At 30.6% G+C, this 16,637-nt stretch overlaps 1 protein-coding gene across 2 annotated transcripts; it reads right to left on the bottom strand.

Annotated features, from left to right (window-relative positions):
• Positions 1-34: 34 nt before the first annotated feature.
• On the bottom strand, positions 35-3,047 carry LOC111018965 (omega-3 fatty acid desaturase, endoplasmic reticulum). Of its 2 annotated transcripts, XM_088121698.1 has the most exons (8): positions 2,632-2,990; positions 2,463-2,552; positions 2,325-2,391; positions 2,148-2,240; positions 1,847-2,032; positions 1,426-1,506; positions 1,197-1,334; positions 35-374 (listed from the first exon to the last, which is right to left on the bottom strand). In XM_088121698.1, the coding sequence occupies exons 1-8, from the start codon at positions 2,901-2,903 to the stop codon at positions 204-206; spliced, it is 1,098 nt and encodes a 365-aa protein (XP_087977824.1). In that variant the 5' UTR covers positions 2,904-2,990; the 3' UTR covers positions 35-203. The 2 variants fall into 2 exon arrangements, with proteins under 2 accessions (XP_087977824.1, XP_087977825.1); XM_088121699.1 differs by lacking the exon at positions 1,847-2,032 and having other exon boundaries at positions 2,632-3,047.
• Positions 3,048-16,637: the final 13,590 nt, after the last annotated feature.

Here is a 16,637-nt window from a genome sequence, read left to right as displayed (position 1 = left end):
CCAGAACAATCAAAATAAAACGAGCACACCCACATAATCTCAACTTATTGTAACTTTTTTTTTTTCTTTTTGTTATTGATGAGGATCAAAAAAGAAAGTCTCTCTCGATAAAAATAGAATAATACAAGTGCGACTAAGCCAAAACAAGAACAATTAGAAAGAGAAGAAAAACTGACGACTAAGTTTTAAGAGAGAAAATAGAATTAGTGGTAGAGATATGGATCTTTCTGATAGAAGACAATGTTGCCATGATCACTGACGAAGTGGTCTTGTCTTAGGCTGTTCACCAGATTCTTTATCAAATGCAAAGGAATTGGCCCTGATTTCTTTGGCTCTCTGTAGTACTTTCCCAGCACTCCCTTTGTTGCCTTTGTCTGCAAAACCAAACCCCATTTTTTCCACTTTCAATTCTACATCATTTCGGGTCCCATCCGACTAATTCTACACAACAACAATCAAATCGTTCGAGAACCCGTATTCTGTTTGCTCAGAATTTCAAGACCTTCATTGATTAACGTTGAAGTTCGATACTCAAAAGGGGATTGAAGGTAAACTTATGGGTGTTCTTTTTTTTTTTTTTTGGCATCATTGAATGTCTGAGTCTTCCTAAATAGGAGACCGACCAACCAATGAACCACTCATGATGGTTTAAATTTGTTCAGTAAAGTCCTATTTAAGGTAGGTGTAAAAAATTGTTTTTGTTTTTAAAATTTGACCAAAAATTTAAATGTGTTCTTGTTAGGTTGAAGGTCTTGTTTATTAATAAGTTTTAAAGATGATTAATTAGTAAATAATTTCCAAAATCATTATTTAGAAATTTGGCAAAATTCCAAAAGGGAGTTCGTCTCCCAAAGTTGAAAGTTAGGCAAAGAAAACTGTTTAATACTAAACCAAGTATAATTTTTCAAAATTCAAAACAAGACAAACATTGTTTGTCCTTTTCTGTTCTTTTCAAATTCAGGCTTCATAAAACTAATTTTACCAAACATATTCCCAAGATCAGAATTAAAATTAAGGAAAAATAAAAACTCTGAAGAGAAAAAAAAGGAAAATTAAGACAAATACATCAAAATACTAACAAGCTTAAAACTTTACGAAAAAGAAACAAAATCATTACCAAACGAACCCTAAAAAGGCGCTTAATTTATTTTTTTTCGAAAAAGAATTAAATAAAAGTGTAGGGAAGAGAATGATACCGCTTCTACTAAATGATAGTGAGGGATCTGAGGAAACAGATGGTGGATGACATGAGTCCCAATATCATGATGGATGTTGTTAAACAATCCGTAATCTCGATCAACGGTTGTCAGGCCGCCACGTAGGTAACTCCATTCCTGGCCGTAAAAAAAAAAAAAAGAGAAATTTTCCCATTTAGAAATTTTCTTTTCCGAGAAAATGGGCGAGAAAATCCTCTCTCTTTCATACCTCTCCTCTGTACCACGGCAGCTTCTGTTCATACCCATGGTGATGCAGATACGTCACAACGTCCAGCCACATCACAAATATCTGCCAAAAAAAAAAAAGAAACTTTTAAAAATCCCCCAATTGGGATTCAGATCCAAAAGTTGGTTTTTCTTTTTTTTTTTTTTTGGGTGGGAAATTGACGACAGTGATGAGTTGTGCCATGTGAGAAAGCAGATACAATTGGGATTTCTTTAATGTGAGAAAAAAAAACGAAGAACTGACCAATGGCCACCACCAGAATTAACATTGTTAATCAATTTATTCCTTAAAATTGAGGTTAGAGAGAGAGAGAAATGGAGCAATTCCAATTCCAATGGAGGCAAGTTTCCTTAATTTAGGCGAAAAAGAAAGTGGGTTGGGGGAAGAACAAACGAGAGATTACCCAGTAAGGGACGCCATAGATTTTCAAGATTTGAAGAGGACCAAAAACGAAGGACAGATAAACAAGAAGAACCGCCATTAATGTCCAACACGAGGTCGAAATCACGATGTCTCTCCTCTCGTTTGGAGCAAACAAATCGCTGTATGGATTGAAATGGGATCCCTCCTTCCCCGGGCTTCTCCACATCTGAATCCATCCACCAACGAAACAAAACAAAAACATAACTTCTCAGAACCAAAAAAAAAAAAAAGTGTGGGTAATTTGAATCGAATAGAAATCCAATCTAATTTTATAAATTCACCAGGTAAAACGGGTATGCGAGAATGGGGAAAGGAAGAGTGAATCTGAGGATTCTTGTTCTTCTTTCCAGCTGCTTGTAAGTCGACTTCGTCAACTGAGAAAAACAGAAATTACAGAATCAGAATCAGAACAGAGTAGAATAACAGAGCAACAGAGGAGGGAGATCTGACAGACGTACTGGAACCCAGGATTCGTCTTTCTCCACATTCCCATGGTTCTGATGGTGGGTTCTGTGGCTGATTCTCCTGTACCAACAAAAATTAGAACAAAACAAAAATCCTCCAAATAAATGGGTTGGAAATCGAGATCTGCGTACCATCCATGGTAAGGAACGAGAATGGAGGAATGGAGAATGAGGCCCACGAAATGATTGAGCGCAGTGCTGTTGGAGAAGCTGCCATGGCCGCTGAGGAGGAGAAAAGGAGAGATCAGAGAGAGAGAAAAAAACAGAGGAAATGAGAAGAAAAGAGGAAGAAGGGGAAAACCAGTCGTGGCCGAGGACGAAGATGGCCCAGAACATGGTGCCCTGGGCGGCCCAGTAGAGGGGCCAGACGAGGGGGGAGTCGAGGCGGAGGGCGGCGGCGATGAGGGCGGCGACGATGAGGAAATCGCGGAGGACGTAGGAGAGGGAGCGGAAGGGGCACTTGACCCAGCAATGCGGGGGGATGGCGGCGCGGATGTCGGCGATCCGGAAAGGGGGTGGCGCCGAGGCGTCGAAGGCCGCGGCCTTGGCGGGCGCCGCCGCTGGATTGCCCATAATTTCCTCCGAATCGAAAGAGAAAGAAAGCCAAAGGGGAAAAGAGAGGCGAGGGGCGCTCAGGATTGGGGGATCAGGGAAAACACCACTGTAATTATAACCAAACACCGGGCCACGGGCCCATCGCATCACTCCTCTCCTAATTTATGATTAAAAAAATTAAAAAAAAAAAAAAAAAAAAAAAAAACTTACTTCTTTACCCGTCTCCTCTCCATCTATCTCCATCTTGTTAACATATGAAAAATCGATACCTAGCAATTTATTTTTATTAAATTTTTTTTATCATCCAACGGTGACAAGGACAATATAAAGATAGATGCTATTATAACTAATGAGTTAAAGTATTTTTCCGACAAAAAAATTGAAAATGTTAATTTTTAGACTTCTAGGTGTTTTTTTTTTAATTTCATGATCAATATTTCTAAGTTTTCAATGGGGCCTGATTTGTTAAAATTTGTTCACAAAGAAATTGATATGTTATTTGAATATTACTTTGACACATGTGATTCAACTTGCTCGTCAAAAGAACTAAATCTTTTAAACAATATGGGCATGGTTGATTGGTAAAGGTATATTATTAATTTTATTAGGGCCATCTGTTTCGCAGAAATCTTAGAATGGATATCTAGATTCGTGTGATTGATTTATTATTGAATATCTTACATTTTTAGATACCGACATCATACAGGAGATATCCGAATGATTTAAGCTAGGTTTTTAAGATGATTATGCTGAGGGCATCTCATTATGACAATAATTTTGTCCTTCATTTTTATTTTATACATACTTCTTTTCATCGATTCTCTTTATTTCTTTTTTTTTTAATAAATTAATGCATTAATTCATTGATAATTAATTATATTCAATTATATTTATATACTACATATAGATATAAGATAAATTGTAGTCAATTTTATATCTAAATTGAAATCTAGTGTGTAATCTTTCATTTATTTTACTCTTCTAATAGCCGCTCTCAAGTCTCGACATAAATTGAATTGACATGAAAATATAATATTAAATTAATAAAAACAAAATTGTAATATGAATTCAAAAAATGATATTTTTAAAATATATTTTAATATATAAATTTTATAATGACTAGTAACGATATTGTTGGAACAGTATAGTTCTATTCAAGGTTTTAAATGTTGATGTCAACGGAAATTTCGAAATCCCAATTTCATGGAAATATCGATAAAATGTCGATATCATAGATATTTGTGTAAAAGTTAGAAAAATTAAAAAAAAATTGTAAAAAATATTTAAATTAACATATAAACATTTTCCCATTTCTAAATTAGTTAAAAATAATTAATATTACTATTATGTATATATTAGTGACATTTTGTTGATATGTTCTATATTTTGTCGATTTTCTTGTACTATGATGGAAATATCAATTTACCCTTCATAATTCAAGGAAACATGTCGATGGAAATGTCGATGAATAATTAAAATCATTGTTCTATTACATTCTTATTATAAATCCTGAAAATAAATATAAACACCCAAGTATTTCCAAATATTCCGATAAATATTCATATTTAAAATATGCCAGACATTAATAATTCCAAATATTTTATATTTTAAACATCTGATAGCTATCTAGATTCTCGAAAATAAATGATCTTTGAGTTGGAGGTTAAAATCTCCACACTTAAATTTGTTGTACTAAAAATATTATTTCTTTTAATTGGCACGTCCACATGCCCGAGTAAGTTTAAAAAATAATAATATATTAACTTTTTATTAATAAAAAATTCTCATATTTTAAAATATTAAGGATCAAATTGGAAAAAACCTAAAAGATTAGGAATTATGAAATCTGGATTTTTATTTTATTTATTTACAAAAATGTTCAATTTCAATCCTATACATTTTTAAGAAGAGACTTGTGGTCCTCGTTTGGAAAATCATGACACATATTTTGTAATAAAAACCATTTGAAACACGCCAATGAAATATTATTCCAAAATAATTTATTAATTGTTGGTATTTTGTTCTGAAAATTATGATAGCCACTTTTAGAAAATATATAAACAAAAAATAGATGTTTTTGAATTATAAATATTAAAATAATATTTAAATTAATTACCTTTTTCTTTGTTAACCAAATCAAATAATACGTAATTTTTTATGTATTTAAATTGATTGATTAAGCTTTAAATCATGTTAGCTTTGACTACGATTTAGTAATTGATTATTATTATTTAAGGGCTTGAATGGTCATATTCATACTTATACTCATAAATATGTGTTTTTTTCTCCTTTTGAATGTGAATAACGTGTACTTACTCTCTCTCTATGTATATATATATTGAATTAATGTGTTTTTAAAACTTACCTATATATTGTTAGCAATATTAAATATCCAACGAAAAGTAAAATATTGAGGAAGATGGAAAAATGCGCTTAAGAAAATATTTGAGGAAAATTAATGGTTAAATTAAAGTAACAATTTAGTTCCTGGACTTTAATTTGTAACAATTTAGTCATTGAACTTTAATATGTAACAATTTGGTTCTTCTAATCTAAAGTTGGTAACGATTAAGTCCTTATCGCGAATTTTTTTTTTGTTACGTTTCTTGTATGTATAGATTGATAAACCAAAGAGAGATCAAATAAGTTTATGAATTAGAAAGATTAAATTGTTATATGATAAAATTTGACACTTAATTTTAATAAAAAATTTTAGGATAGAGACTAAATTGTTACAAATTAAAGTTGAGAGATTAAATTATTAATTTAGTGAAAGTATAAGAACCAAAATTAATCTAAGGGTTGAGTAAAAATTAGGTAAAGTTTGTTAAAGGGGAAAAAAATCAATTTATACCTGCAAGTTAGATGGATGCATCAATTAAAACTTCAAACTAATAATTTTCATTTAAAATCTTAAACTTGTCTCAATTTATATTCTTTCATTAAATTTTGTTAGTTAAATTAGGAGTGCACGAAATTAGGATATCCGTGGGTGCTTTGATTATATTGGGGACCCAAAAGGCTTTTGGTACATTTTTTCTTTTATCTTTAGATTTCACTCCTACAAACCCTTATTTGCTCTTGGGAGTTTGCAATTATTATCTTTTTGTTATAGAAATCATTAATTGCCACTAATCTTTCAAAGTCCTTTTTCTTAATTTCATGGTTAATCTTTTGAAATTTTCATCGGGGATGTGAACAATTTGTTGAACACAAAAAGTTTGTGTATTATTAAAATATTTGAAAACGTGAATATGTTACTTGAATATAATTAATTGACACATGAAACTCAAATAGGGATGTTCATGGGACGCCATCCTCATCCTCATCCCTACCTCCCATTTAATTTTCCATTCCCGCAAAATTCCCCATGAAATTTTGCGGGGATCGAGGTGGGGATTCCCCGCTCGGAGTTCATGGGGATCTGGTTCCCAACGGTAAAGTTTTCCCTATTTTTTTTTTTATGTTTTAAATTATTTGTCAATAAATATTTTTTCCTTAAAAAAATTATTTAGTTGCTTAATTTATAAGGTCTAATTCTCAAGTACATATATTATTAGGGGGATGGGTAGAGAACCATGCATGACTTTTTTTTTACATATATATTTAAAGAGAATAATATATATATATATATATATATATATATATATATTTTAGTACAACGGGATGGAGATCGAACTTACAACCTCATGATTGGAGATATATATCAATTATCACTGAGTTATGTTCGGAGGTTTAAATCCTCGTGTTACTCCTTCACTCAAGATCAACGCTTTAAATCCTCATACTTTTATCTTTGTTGCAGTAAAAAAAGTTTTTTCTTTTTTTTTTCTTTAATTTCTAAATGGCATGCAGACATGCTCATAAATATGTTTAAGAAAAATAATAATTTAAGAACATATTTACTTTACGAAGGCATGTGGAGTTTTTGAAAAAAAAAAATCAAAGGATAAAAAAATATATGTTTTTAATATGTTTCTTAAAATCAATTAAATAAAATTTTAATAAAAACAAATTCTTTTTCAAACAAAATCTATCGTTAAAATTAAAATTTAATTTAAATTTTACATTATAACTTATAATAAAGTAAATTATGTTATTTTGACCCAAACAATTAAAATAAAATTTAATGAAATAAAATAAAATAAAAATTAAGTCGGACCAAATACAATGTCTACGTTCATATATTTATAAGATTAGGAATCAAAAAAGTTCTAAAAGACCTGCAACTATATGATATGTTTAACCAAAATTAAAATAAATAATTTTAAAATTTCATTTTTTTTAATTTATATAAAGATCAATTTCTTTTTTTTTTTTTGACAAAATATAAAGATAAATTTCAATCCTATACATTTTCAGAAAATGACTCTTGTGGTCCTCGTTTGGAAAATAATGACACGAATTTTATTAAAAAACTACTTGAGACAAAGAATGAAGTATTATTTTCAAAAAAATTTTTGGGTGTTTTCTTTTTCTGGCTGAAATTGTGGTTGCAAAAATAGTCGGTTTTCAAAAGTATATAGGGACAAATATGGGTGTTTGGAAACTATAAAGATTAAAATAGTATTTAAATTGCTAATATGACCTTAGCTCATGTTTATGTTTCTTCATTTTTAATAAAGAAAAAATGCATGAATTTAAGTATGATAAAATATAAAAGCAATCTTTTTTATGTTTTGGAACAAATTGAAAATGGGAACAAGACAGAAGAAATTTGTTTTCGTAGTTTTCAAAAATTTATATACAATTTTGAGAATGTTCCCAAAAAGGAGAAACATTTTTTATGTTTGGTAACGTTTCTGTTTCTCTATTTTTAATAAAGAAAAATGAATTGCATGTCTCAGTATTCATGAATTTAAATATGATAAAACAATATTTTTATTTATAGTTTGAAAAAATTTGGAAATGTGAACCAGAAAAGAAAAACTTGTTTTCGTCGTTTCCAAAATTTCTATACAATTTTGAGAATGTTTCCAAAAAAATAAGAAAGTTTGAAACATAATTTGTTGCAAAATGTTTAGATTTCTTAATAACATTGGAAATTAGAAACGAGACTTTATCAAACAGACCCATAGTTAGTTGTAAAATATTTGAATTTCTTAAAAAATTTAGAAATGCGAAATGTAATACGTTATCGAAACGGACTCTTAAATGTTTAACGATTTACTCTTAAAAAAAAAAAAATCTTCACGGTCGTGTTAACAGAACGTCGATTGCACCACAGCCAAGAGATATGACCACGTGACTAGATTTAATTATTTTTAAAATTATTTCACTTTTTCTAAGTCTTTTTTCCACGATTTTCTATACTTATTTAATGAGATAAACAAGACAAAATAATATGCATTTCACCATTATTTTTCTTCTTTTGTAATATAAAATATAAAATAATAGCCTTAAGCATAAACCCACAATTCAACTAATAGTCTTTCAACAAAATTTAACAAAGCTAAGGTATAAATTAAGTAACTTTGATCAAGCTTAAAGTTTTAACCGATGAAATTATTAATTTAGGATTTTAATTGCTCAATCTATAAAGTCGATGGATATAAATTGATATTTTTCCTTCTAAAAAGTATGCTAAAACATAACGACGCATGAAAATTATTACAAGAAGTCAAAAAATGTTGCTAGATCTAAATAAAAAATGGCGAAGTCATGAACGAAGTGATCCACGATGAACTCGCGAATAAAATGACGGGCGATGGCAGATGGATTGAGAGAGAAAGGGATCAAGAGAGATCGACTGAAAGTGAAAGAGACTTGTGCAATAATAGAGGGAGAGATCAAGAGAGGGAGGTAATTATTTAATGTATTTTTTTACTATTTAAATTAAACCAAATGAAGTGATCCAATTATGTAATTATTTGGGTAAAGAGAGTAATTATAAATTGTCTTTGGGTAAAATATATAGATACCACAAAAATAGTTTCCCAATTGATGAGAGGCCAAATTGGAAATATTTAAAACTTTGTAACCGATCCGTAGTTATTTGGTCGGTTATAGAGGGGTTATGGTCCCCTAGTCAGAAAGATCACGATCCTTCTTCTTTCATCCTAGGAGAGTTAAGGAGAATGCCTTCTTCTTCCTACTGTTGAAATTCAGGTTGATTCGTGATTCTCTAGATTTGAAAGATCAAACTCACCGCTTAATAACGTTCTATCATAGATAGATCAAGGTGCGCTCCCGTTTCTTTGATATTAATTCTGTAGAATTGAAATGGAAACTCGATCTATAGATTTGAAGTTTTGGATTTTCTTTTTCTGAACAAATAGATTATTTGTGTGGCTCTTCTTGTCAAAGTCACTTGGGCCATTAAAAATAAAAATAAAAATCTGTGGCATGTAGCCAAAAGTTATTTGTGGAAATTGACCTTTGATTTTGAAATAGGTTACACGTTCATGTTCGTTTCACCAATCAAAATTATACACAATTTTTCTTTTCTTGTCTTCAGAAAAATTACACACAGATTTTTTATTTTTTATTTTTAAAATAGAAACAAGAACACAAATTTTAATGCACAAAAATGATGTTGGGCTCGTGTCTTGATGGTTCTACACGTGCGGGTCCTCGAAATTAATTTTACAAAAATTTTAGAGTCAACAAGTAAACTTTTATTAGAAACTTTTTAATTTTAAAGTTAAATTTCAACTTTATCCCTGAACTTTGAACTTTTATACCTGTGACCATGGTTTTTTTGAATTTTGTGAAGTGTCTAATAGATCTTAAAACTTTCAATTTTATATATCATACGTCCTAACTTATTCAATATTTTTTAAAATTGACGAATTTATTAAATATAATATGAAATTTCATATCTAATAGAATCCAAAAAATTTAAACTTTGTGTCTAATAATTTTTTTTGAAATTTAAGACATTTTCTGTAGTTCTAGCAAAGTTGAAAGTTCAAGAATTGATTCCGTACAAACTTGAAAGTTTAGGTATTAAACTTTTAATTTATAAAGTCATAAATTTTAGATTTTTTTTTCTTGTAATAATATATTTTAGAATTAATTTTTAGAAATAAATTGACAAAACTTTTTATCTTCATAATTTTTATATTCTAATTTATAAAGTCATCAGGTATGTTGCTAGCATGATATTAAATATTCATCTACACATCGGTATTTTCATCGACATTTCTATGTATCAATGAGTTCGAGATAAATCGACATTTCCATCGTATTAAAAAAAATTGACAAAATATAAAAAATATCAAGAAAATATCACTAATATAGACATGATATTAATATTAATTATTTTGAACTTATTTAGAAATAGAAAAAAATTTATTTGTTAATTTAAATATTTTTTACGATTTTTTAATTTCTCTAACTCTTACTGAAATATCCATCGACATCGACATTTTATGGATATTTCAATGAAATTGAGATGTTGACATTTCCTTAAAACCTTGGTTGCTAGGTCGACACCCATGCGTAATTATTTATTTATTATTATTATTATTATTTTTTGCTGCAAGCTAAGTTAAATCTATATATTTTATAAGTAGAGTAGTGAAAATTTGTTAATTCCATTAAGTTAAATTTATGCATCATCAAACACTTATTAGATAGTTGATGGTTTAATCTCCAATTCAACAATTATAAACTAAAAAGAACAATTTTATTTAATGTAGGGTCATGAAGAAGCTTAAATGGAGTCTGTGGTTATTTATTAATTTTTTCTTTTATTTACAGGTAGGGTCTGGCGTAAAGGATTTTTTTTTTTCATAATTTTCTTTTGAAACCTTTTCCAAAAATATATTCCCCACGATCTTACAAATAGTTTGTACCTGGTGATGTGGCAGTGTTCTCCCGAAGAAACGACATGCACAATTGTCTTTTTTTTTTTTTTTTTTTAAACAGAAGTTAAATTAAATTAAACTAAAAAATCTAACAAATGTTAAATAAAAGATGGAGTAGAGAAACAGACCTTGAATTAAATTTAACTAAAAAAATTTAACAAAATCTTAAAAATCGACCAATAAAAAAATTAATTTACCTAATTATTATTAAACATTTTAAATTTTAAATCTAATTTTAAAAAAATTAAATCATATGGTAACTTGGATTCTAGTTAAAGTGTATGCTCATTTCATTCTCTACAACCCAATCATCAATTTCCAACTGGCCAATCACTCACGGCTTGTTTTTCTTTCACTACTTCAGTGAAAATTCATATTATGCTTATGACATCCAGACTTTAAGTTCTAAGCCTCTCCATAACAATTTTTTATCATCATTCTCTGCTTCTTCGTTAGTATTTATGGAAAGATATCATTTGATTTGATTTAATTTAATTTATGATAGATTTAATTTATATTTTGAATACTTGTCATTTTAAAAATTGATTTATTTTAAGATTTTGCTAAATTTTTTTAGTTTAATTTAATTAAAAGTTTGTTTAAAAAATAGATTTCTTAACAACCCATTTGTTTTAAGATTTTGTTAAATTTGTCTTAGTTAAAATTTAAATAATCAAATCTTGATGCCACATGAGTTAAAGGAGGTTTTAAAAAAAAAAAAATTGTTACAAGTCGTCTCTTCAAGAGACCTGCTATATGTGGCCAACATGTAGTGATGATCGTCTTTTCAATAGACGATATATTGAGATTTAGTAAAAAAAAAAAAAAATCCAGTTGTGCATGTCCTTTCTTGAAGAGACGACCTACATTGCCACATCACCATATTTCCAAGTAGGTGGAGAATATATTTTTGGAAAAAATATTAAAAGAAACATTATTAAAAATATTGTAAAATTGAGGAACGAAACGAGGCAACGTCGGGGAAATAAAATAAACAAAACAATTCAAATAATAAAGAAAATTCAAAATTCAAAATGACATTTCCCACCAATTTTCAAACTTGATTTCCCACCAAATTTCTCATTAATTTCTCACAAATTCTCACTCTCAATGAGCACCACATTGATCTTATTTATAGGCCATGGATAAGCATGTGGTGTGATTTACATGACACTAATAATGTCTAAAATTGAGACACATAGGGCATTAGGGTTTCAACACATGGTGCATGGATAATGGAACATATGGAGTTTATGAATAAAAGACACATAGTGGACATATGGAGCATGGATTTTGAGACACCTCAAAATTGGACACTAAGCAAGGGTTAGTGGGCATCTGTTTAATTAAAAATTTATAATACTCCCCCTTAGATGCCCATTGTATATATGAAATATGCCTCGTTAAAACCTTACTAGGGAAAAACCCAGTGGGAAAAAATCCTAGTGAAGGAAAAAGAGTACATATTTCATATAATCTAATAAACCCAAAATAATACAATATATTTAACTCCCCTTCATGGAAACATCACTTGAGATCTCTGAGTCGTCGTATTCCAATGTCGCGCACCAATGTTACAAAGGGTTTTGTAGGTAATGCCTTTGTGAATATATCTGCCAAGTTATCTTTCGAACAAATTTGTTGAACAGTGATAGTACCATTCTTTTCAAGATCATAAGTATAGAAAAGTTTTGGTGAAATATGTTTTGTTCTATCTCCTTTAATATATCCTCCTTTGATTTGAGCTATACATGCTGTGTTATCTTCGTAAAGTATCGTTGGAAGATTTTTACTGGATGATAGACCACATGTTTCACGAATGTGTTGAGTCATTGATCTTAACCATACACATTCTCGACTAGCTTCATGAATTGCATGAATTTCAGCATGATTTGAGGAGGTGGCTGTTATGGTTTGTTTTACTGATCGCCATGATATAGCAGTTCCTCCACATGTGAACAAATAACCGGTTTGAGATCTAGCTTTGTGTGGATCAGATAAATATCCAGAATCTGCGTACCCAACTAGATCAAAATTTGATTTGTTTGAATAAAACAAACCCATAGTAGTCGTTCCTCGAAGATAGCGAAATATATGTTTAATCCCATTTCAATGTCTTTTCGTAGGATAAACACTATATCTAGCTAATAAATTAACTAAAAATGCTATATCTGGTCTTGTGTTATTAGCCAGATACATAAGTGCATTGATTGCACTAAGATATGGTACTTCAGGACTAAGAAGCTCTTCATTATCTTCTCGAGGTCTGAATATATCTTTTTTCACATCAAGTGAGCAAACTTCCATTGGAATATTTAATGGGTGCGCTTTATCCATATAAAATCTTTTCAAAATTTTCTCTGTATAAGTTAACTGATGTACAAATATCTCATATGCTAAATGCTCAATTTGTAGGCCAAGACAAAATTTTGTTTTCCCGAGATCTTTCATCTCAAATTCTTTCTTAAGATACTCTATTGCCTTTGAAAGTTCTTCAGGAGTTCCAATTAGATTCAAATCATCAACATATACAGTTATAATGGCAAATCCCGACTGTGATTTCTTTATAAAAACACAAGGACATATTGGATTATTCTTATATCCTTCTTCCAACAAATATCCACTTAGACGATTGTACCACATCCGTCCTGATTGTTTTAATCCATATAATGATCTCTGTAACTTTATGGAATACAATTCCCGAGCATTAGAATTAGGTACTTTAATTCCTTCAAGAATTTTCATATAAATATCATTATCAAGAGATCCATATAAATATGCAGTGACTACATCCATAAGATGCATGTCAAGACTTTCAAACATAGTCATGCCAATTAAATATCTCAGTGTAATCGCATCCACCACAGGAGAATATATCTTCTCATAATTAATACCAGGTTTTTGTGAAAAACCTTGTGCAACCAATCTTGCCTTATATCTTGTGATTTCATTGTTTTCATTTCTTTTCCTTACGAATACCCATTTGTATCCCACAGGCTTAACATTTTCCGGTGTTCGGATTACTGGTCCAAAAACTTGACGTTTTGAAAGTGAGTTAAGTTCTGCCTGGATTGCTTCTTTCCATTTAAGCCAATCTTTTCTCTGTTGAGATTCTTTCATAGATTTTGGTTCACAATCGTCACTTTCAGATAAAATGTCAATAGCAACATTATAAGCAAAAATATCATCAATAACTACATTAGTTCGGTTCCATCCTTTTCCAGTCATAACGTAATTCATTGAAATCTCATTATTATCTTCAGGTACTTGACTTTCCTCAATATCTTTATGAGTAGTCATGTTTAGGATTTCTTTTGGAATATCCTCATTCTCAATTGTGTCATTTTGATTATTGACTATTTTTCTTTTTCGAGGATTTTTATCTTTGGAACTCATTGGTCTACCACGCTTATGGCGTGTTGCAGATTCATTAATGACAACTTTCTGCATTGGGATGTCAATTTTTGATGGAACATTCGCAGCTGGTATATGTGACTTGGTCACTTTCTTGGCATCAATAAATGCATCTGGTAATTGATTTGCTATATTTTGCAAATGAATTATTTTCTGAACTTCAAGTTCACATTGATATGTACGGGGATCGAAATGAGACAATAACGATGCATTCCATGTAATTTCTTTTTCCAACTTAATTATTCCTCCCCCTAATGTTGGAAAATTTGTCTCATTAAAATGACAATCAGCAAATCGTGCAGTAAATACATCACCCGTCAAGGGTTCAAGATATTTAATAATTGATCGGGAATCAAATCCAACATATATTTCTAGCCTCCTTTGAGGACCCATCTTAGTACGTTGTGGTGGAGCAATTGGAACATATACTGAACATCCAAAAATTCTCAGATAGGAAATATTTGGCTCTTGGCCATAAGCTAATTGTAACGGGGAATATTTAGGATAAGATATTGGTCTAATGCGTACGAGCGACGCTGCATGTAAAATAGCATGTCCCCATACAGATGTAGGGAGCTTAACTCTCATAAGTAATGGTCTAGCAATTAACTGCAATCGTTTTATGAATGATTCTGCTAAACCATTTTGTGTATGAACATGAGCTACAGGATGTTCAACATTTATCCCAATTGCCATACAGTAATTATTAAATGATTGGGTTGTAAATTCACCAGCATTATCAAGACGAATACTTTTAATTGTATAATCAGGAAATTGTGCTCGTAACTTTATTATTTGAGCAAGTAGTCTTGCAAATGCAAGGTTTCGACTTGATAATAAGCATACATGTGACCATCTACTTGATGCGTCTATTAACACCATAAAATATCTGAAAGGACCGCTTGGTAGATTAATAGGTCCACATATATCACCATGAATTCGTTCTAAAAATGTAGGTGATTTAGTCCCTACTTTAAATGTCGATGGTCTAATGATCAATTTGCCTTGAGAGCAAGCATCACATGATAATTCATTAGATTGAAGAATCTTTTGGTTCTTTAATGAATGTCCATGTGAATTTTCAATGATTCTTCTCATAATTATGGACCTAGGGTGACCTAATCGGTCATGCCAAATGGTAAATATATTTGGATTTATGAACTTCAAGTTCGTAGTTGCATATGTTTCCATTACTCGTATATGAGTATAATATAATCCAGAAGATAAAGCAGGCAACTTTTCAAGTATACGTTTGTTATGTGAGACAATAAATATAATATAGAGATATTCTATATTATTCTTGTTATCAGTCTCAATATGATAACCATTGCAACGTATATCTTTAAAACTCAGTAGATTTCTCTTTGATTGACTAGAGAACAATGCATTGCCAATTGTAAATTTTGTTCCTGTAGGCAAAATTATGTCTGTTTCTCCAAAACCTTCAATCAAGTTTGCAGAACCTGATATAGTATTGACTTTTGCTTTCAGCATTATCAATTTAGAAAAATATTGTTTACTTTTCAGTATTGTGTGCGTAGTCGCACTGTCTGCCAGACATAGATCATCATTGCTCTTTTTCGAGTCATCCAATATATGAAAACTGTTCATGCTTCTTCATTAAACAAAATAATTACAATAAGAAGAAGAGAGAAGAAAAAAAAAACTTGAAATACAAAACATACATAAAAGATATAAAAAAAACATTAGTTCTGAATATTCTCAAAATCAAAAGAAGCACTTGCTATTCCATCCATTGTGCTCACTGTGCCAATTTGTTCTCCAGGAGATTCAAGAAAGTCAGCCACATCCAAACTTGTAATATTGGCAGTGTCAAAGATATCACCATCCTGGTAGGCAAGATTTGCTTCCACATTTTTTCCTTTTTCTTTCAAGGAAACTTGATAAAGATTCACTAAGTGTTTCGATGTACGACAAATATGTGCCCAATGCTCAGTCATACCACATCGGAAGCACTTGTTTTCAACACTTCTGGAATTCTGATCTTGTGGAGCTTTTTCTTTATGATCAACATTTCGTGTGGTTCTTTTAAAATTTGGACGATTATAACGCACACCACGAAATGAAAAATTATTTCTTCCTCTGCCACGGTCACGCCCTCGACCACGACCTCGACCTCGACCCCGATTATTGAAATTTACAGCATTCGCCTCTGGGAATGGCGTTGCTCCCGTTGGTCGAGATTCATGATTTTTCATCAATAGCTCATTATTTTGCTCAGCAACCAGAAGGCATGATAGGAGCTTAGAATATTTCTTAAAACCTTTCTCTCGATATTGTTGTTGCAAGAGTATATTCGAGACATGGAAGGTTGAGTATATCTTTTCTAGCATATCACTATCAGTAATTTTTTCTCCACATAACTTCAATTTTGAACTGATTTTGAATAGTGCAGAATTATAATCACTTATTGATTTGAAGTCTTGGAGCCTTAAATGCATCCATTCATAACGAGCTTTAGGAAGAATAACTGTTTTTTGATGATCATATCTTTCTTTCAAATTTT

This window comes from Momordica charantia (assembly GCF_013281855.1).
Source record: "Momordica charantia cultivar OHB3-1 chromosome 3 unlocalized genomic scaffold, Mcharantia_2.0 BLBB01000003.1, whole genome shotgun sequence".
Taxonomy (NCBI): domain Eukaryota; kingdom Viridiplantae; phylum Streptophyta; class Magnoliopsida; order Cucurbitales; family Cucurbitaceae; genus Momordica; species Momordica charantia.
This window is presented reverse-complemented; position numbering and strand designations above follow the sequence as displayed.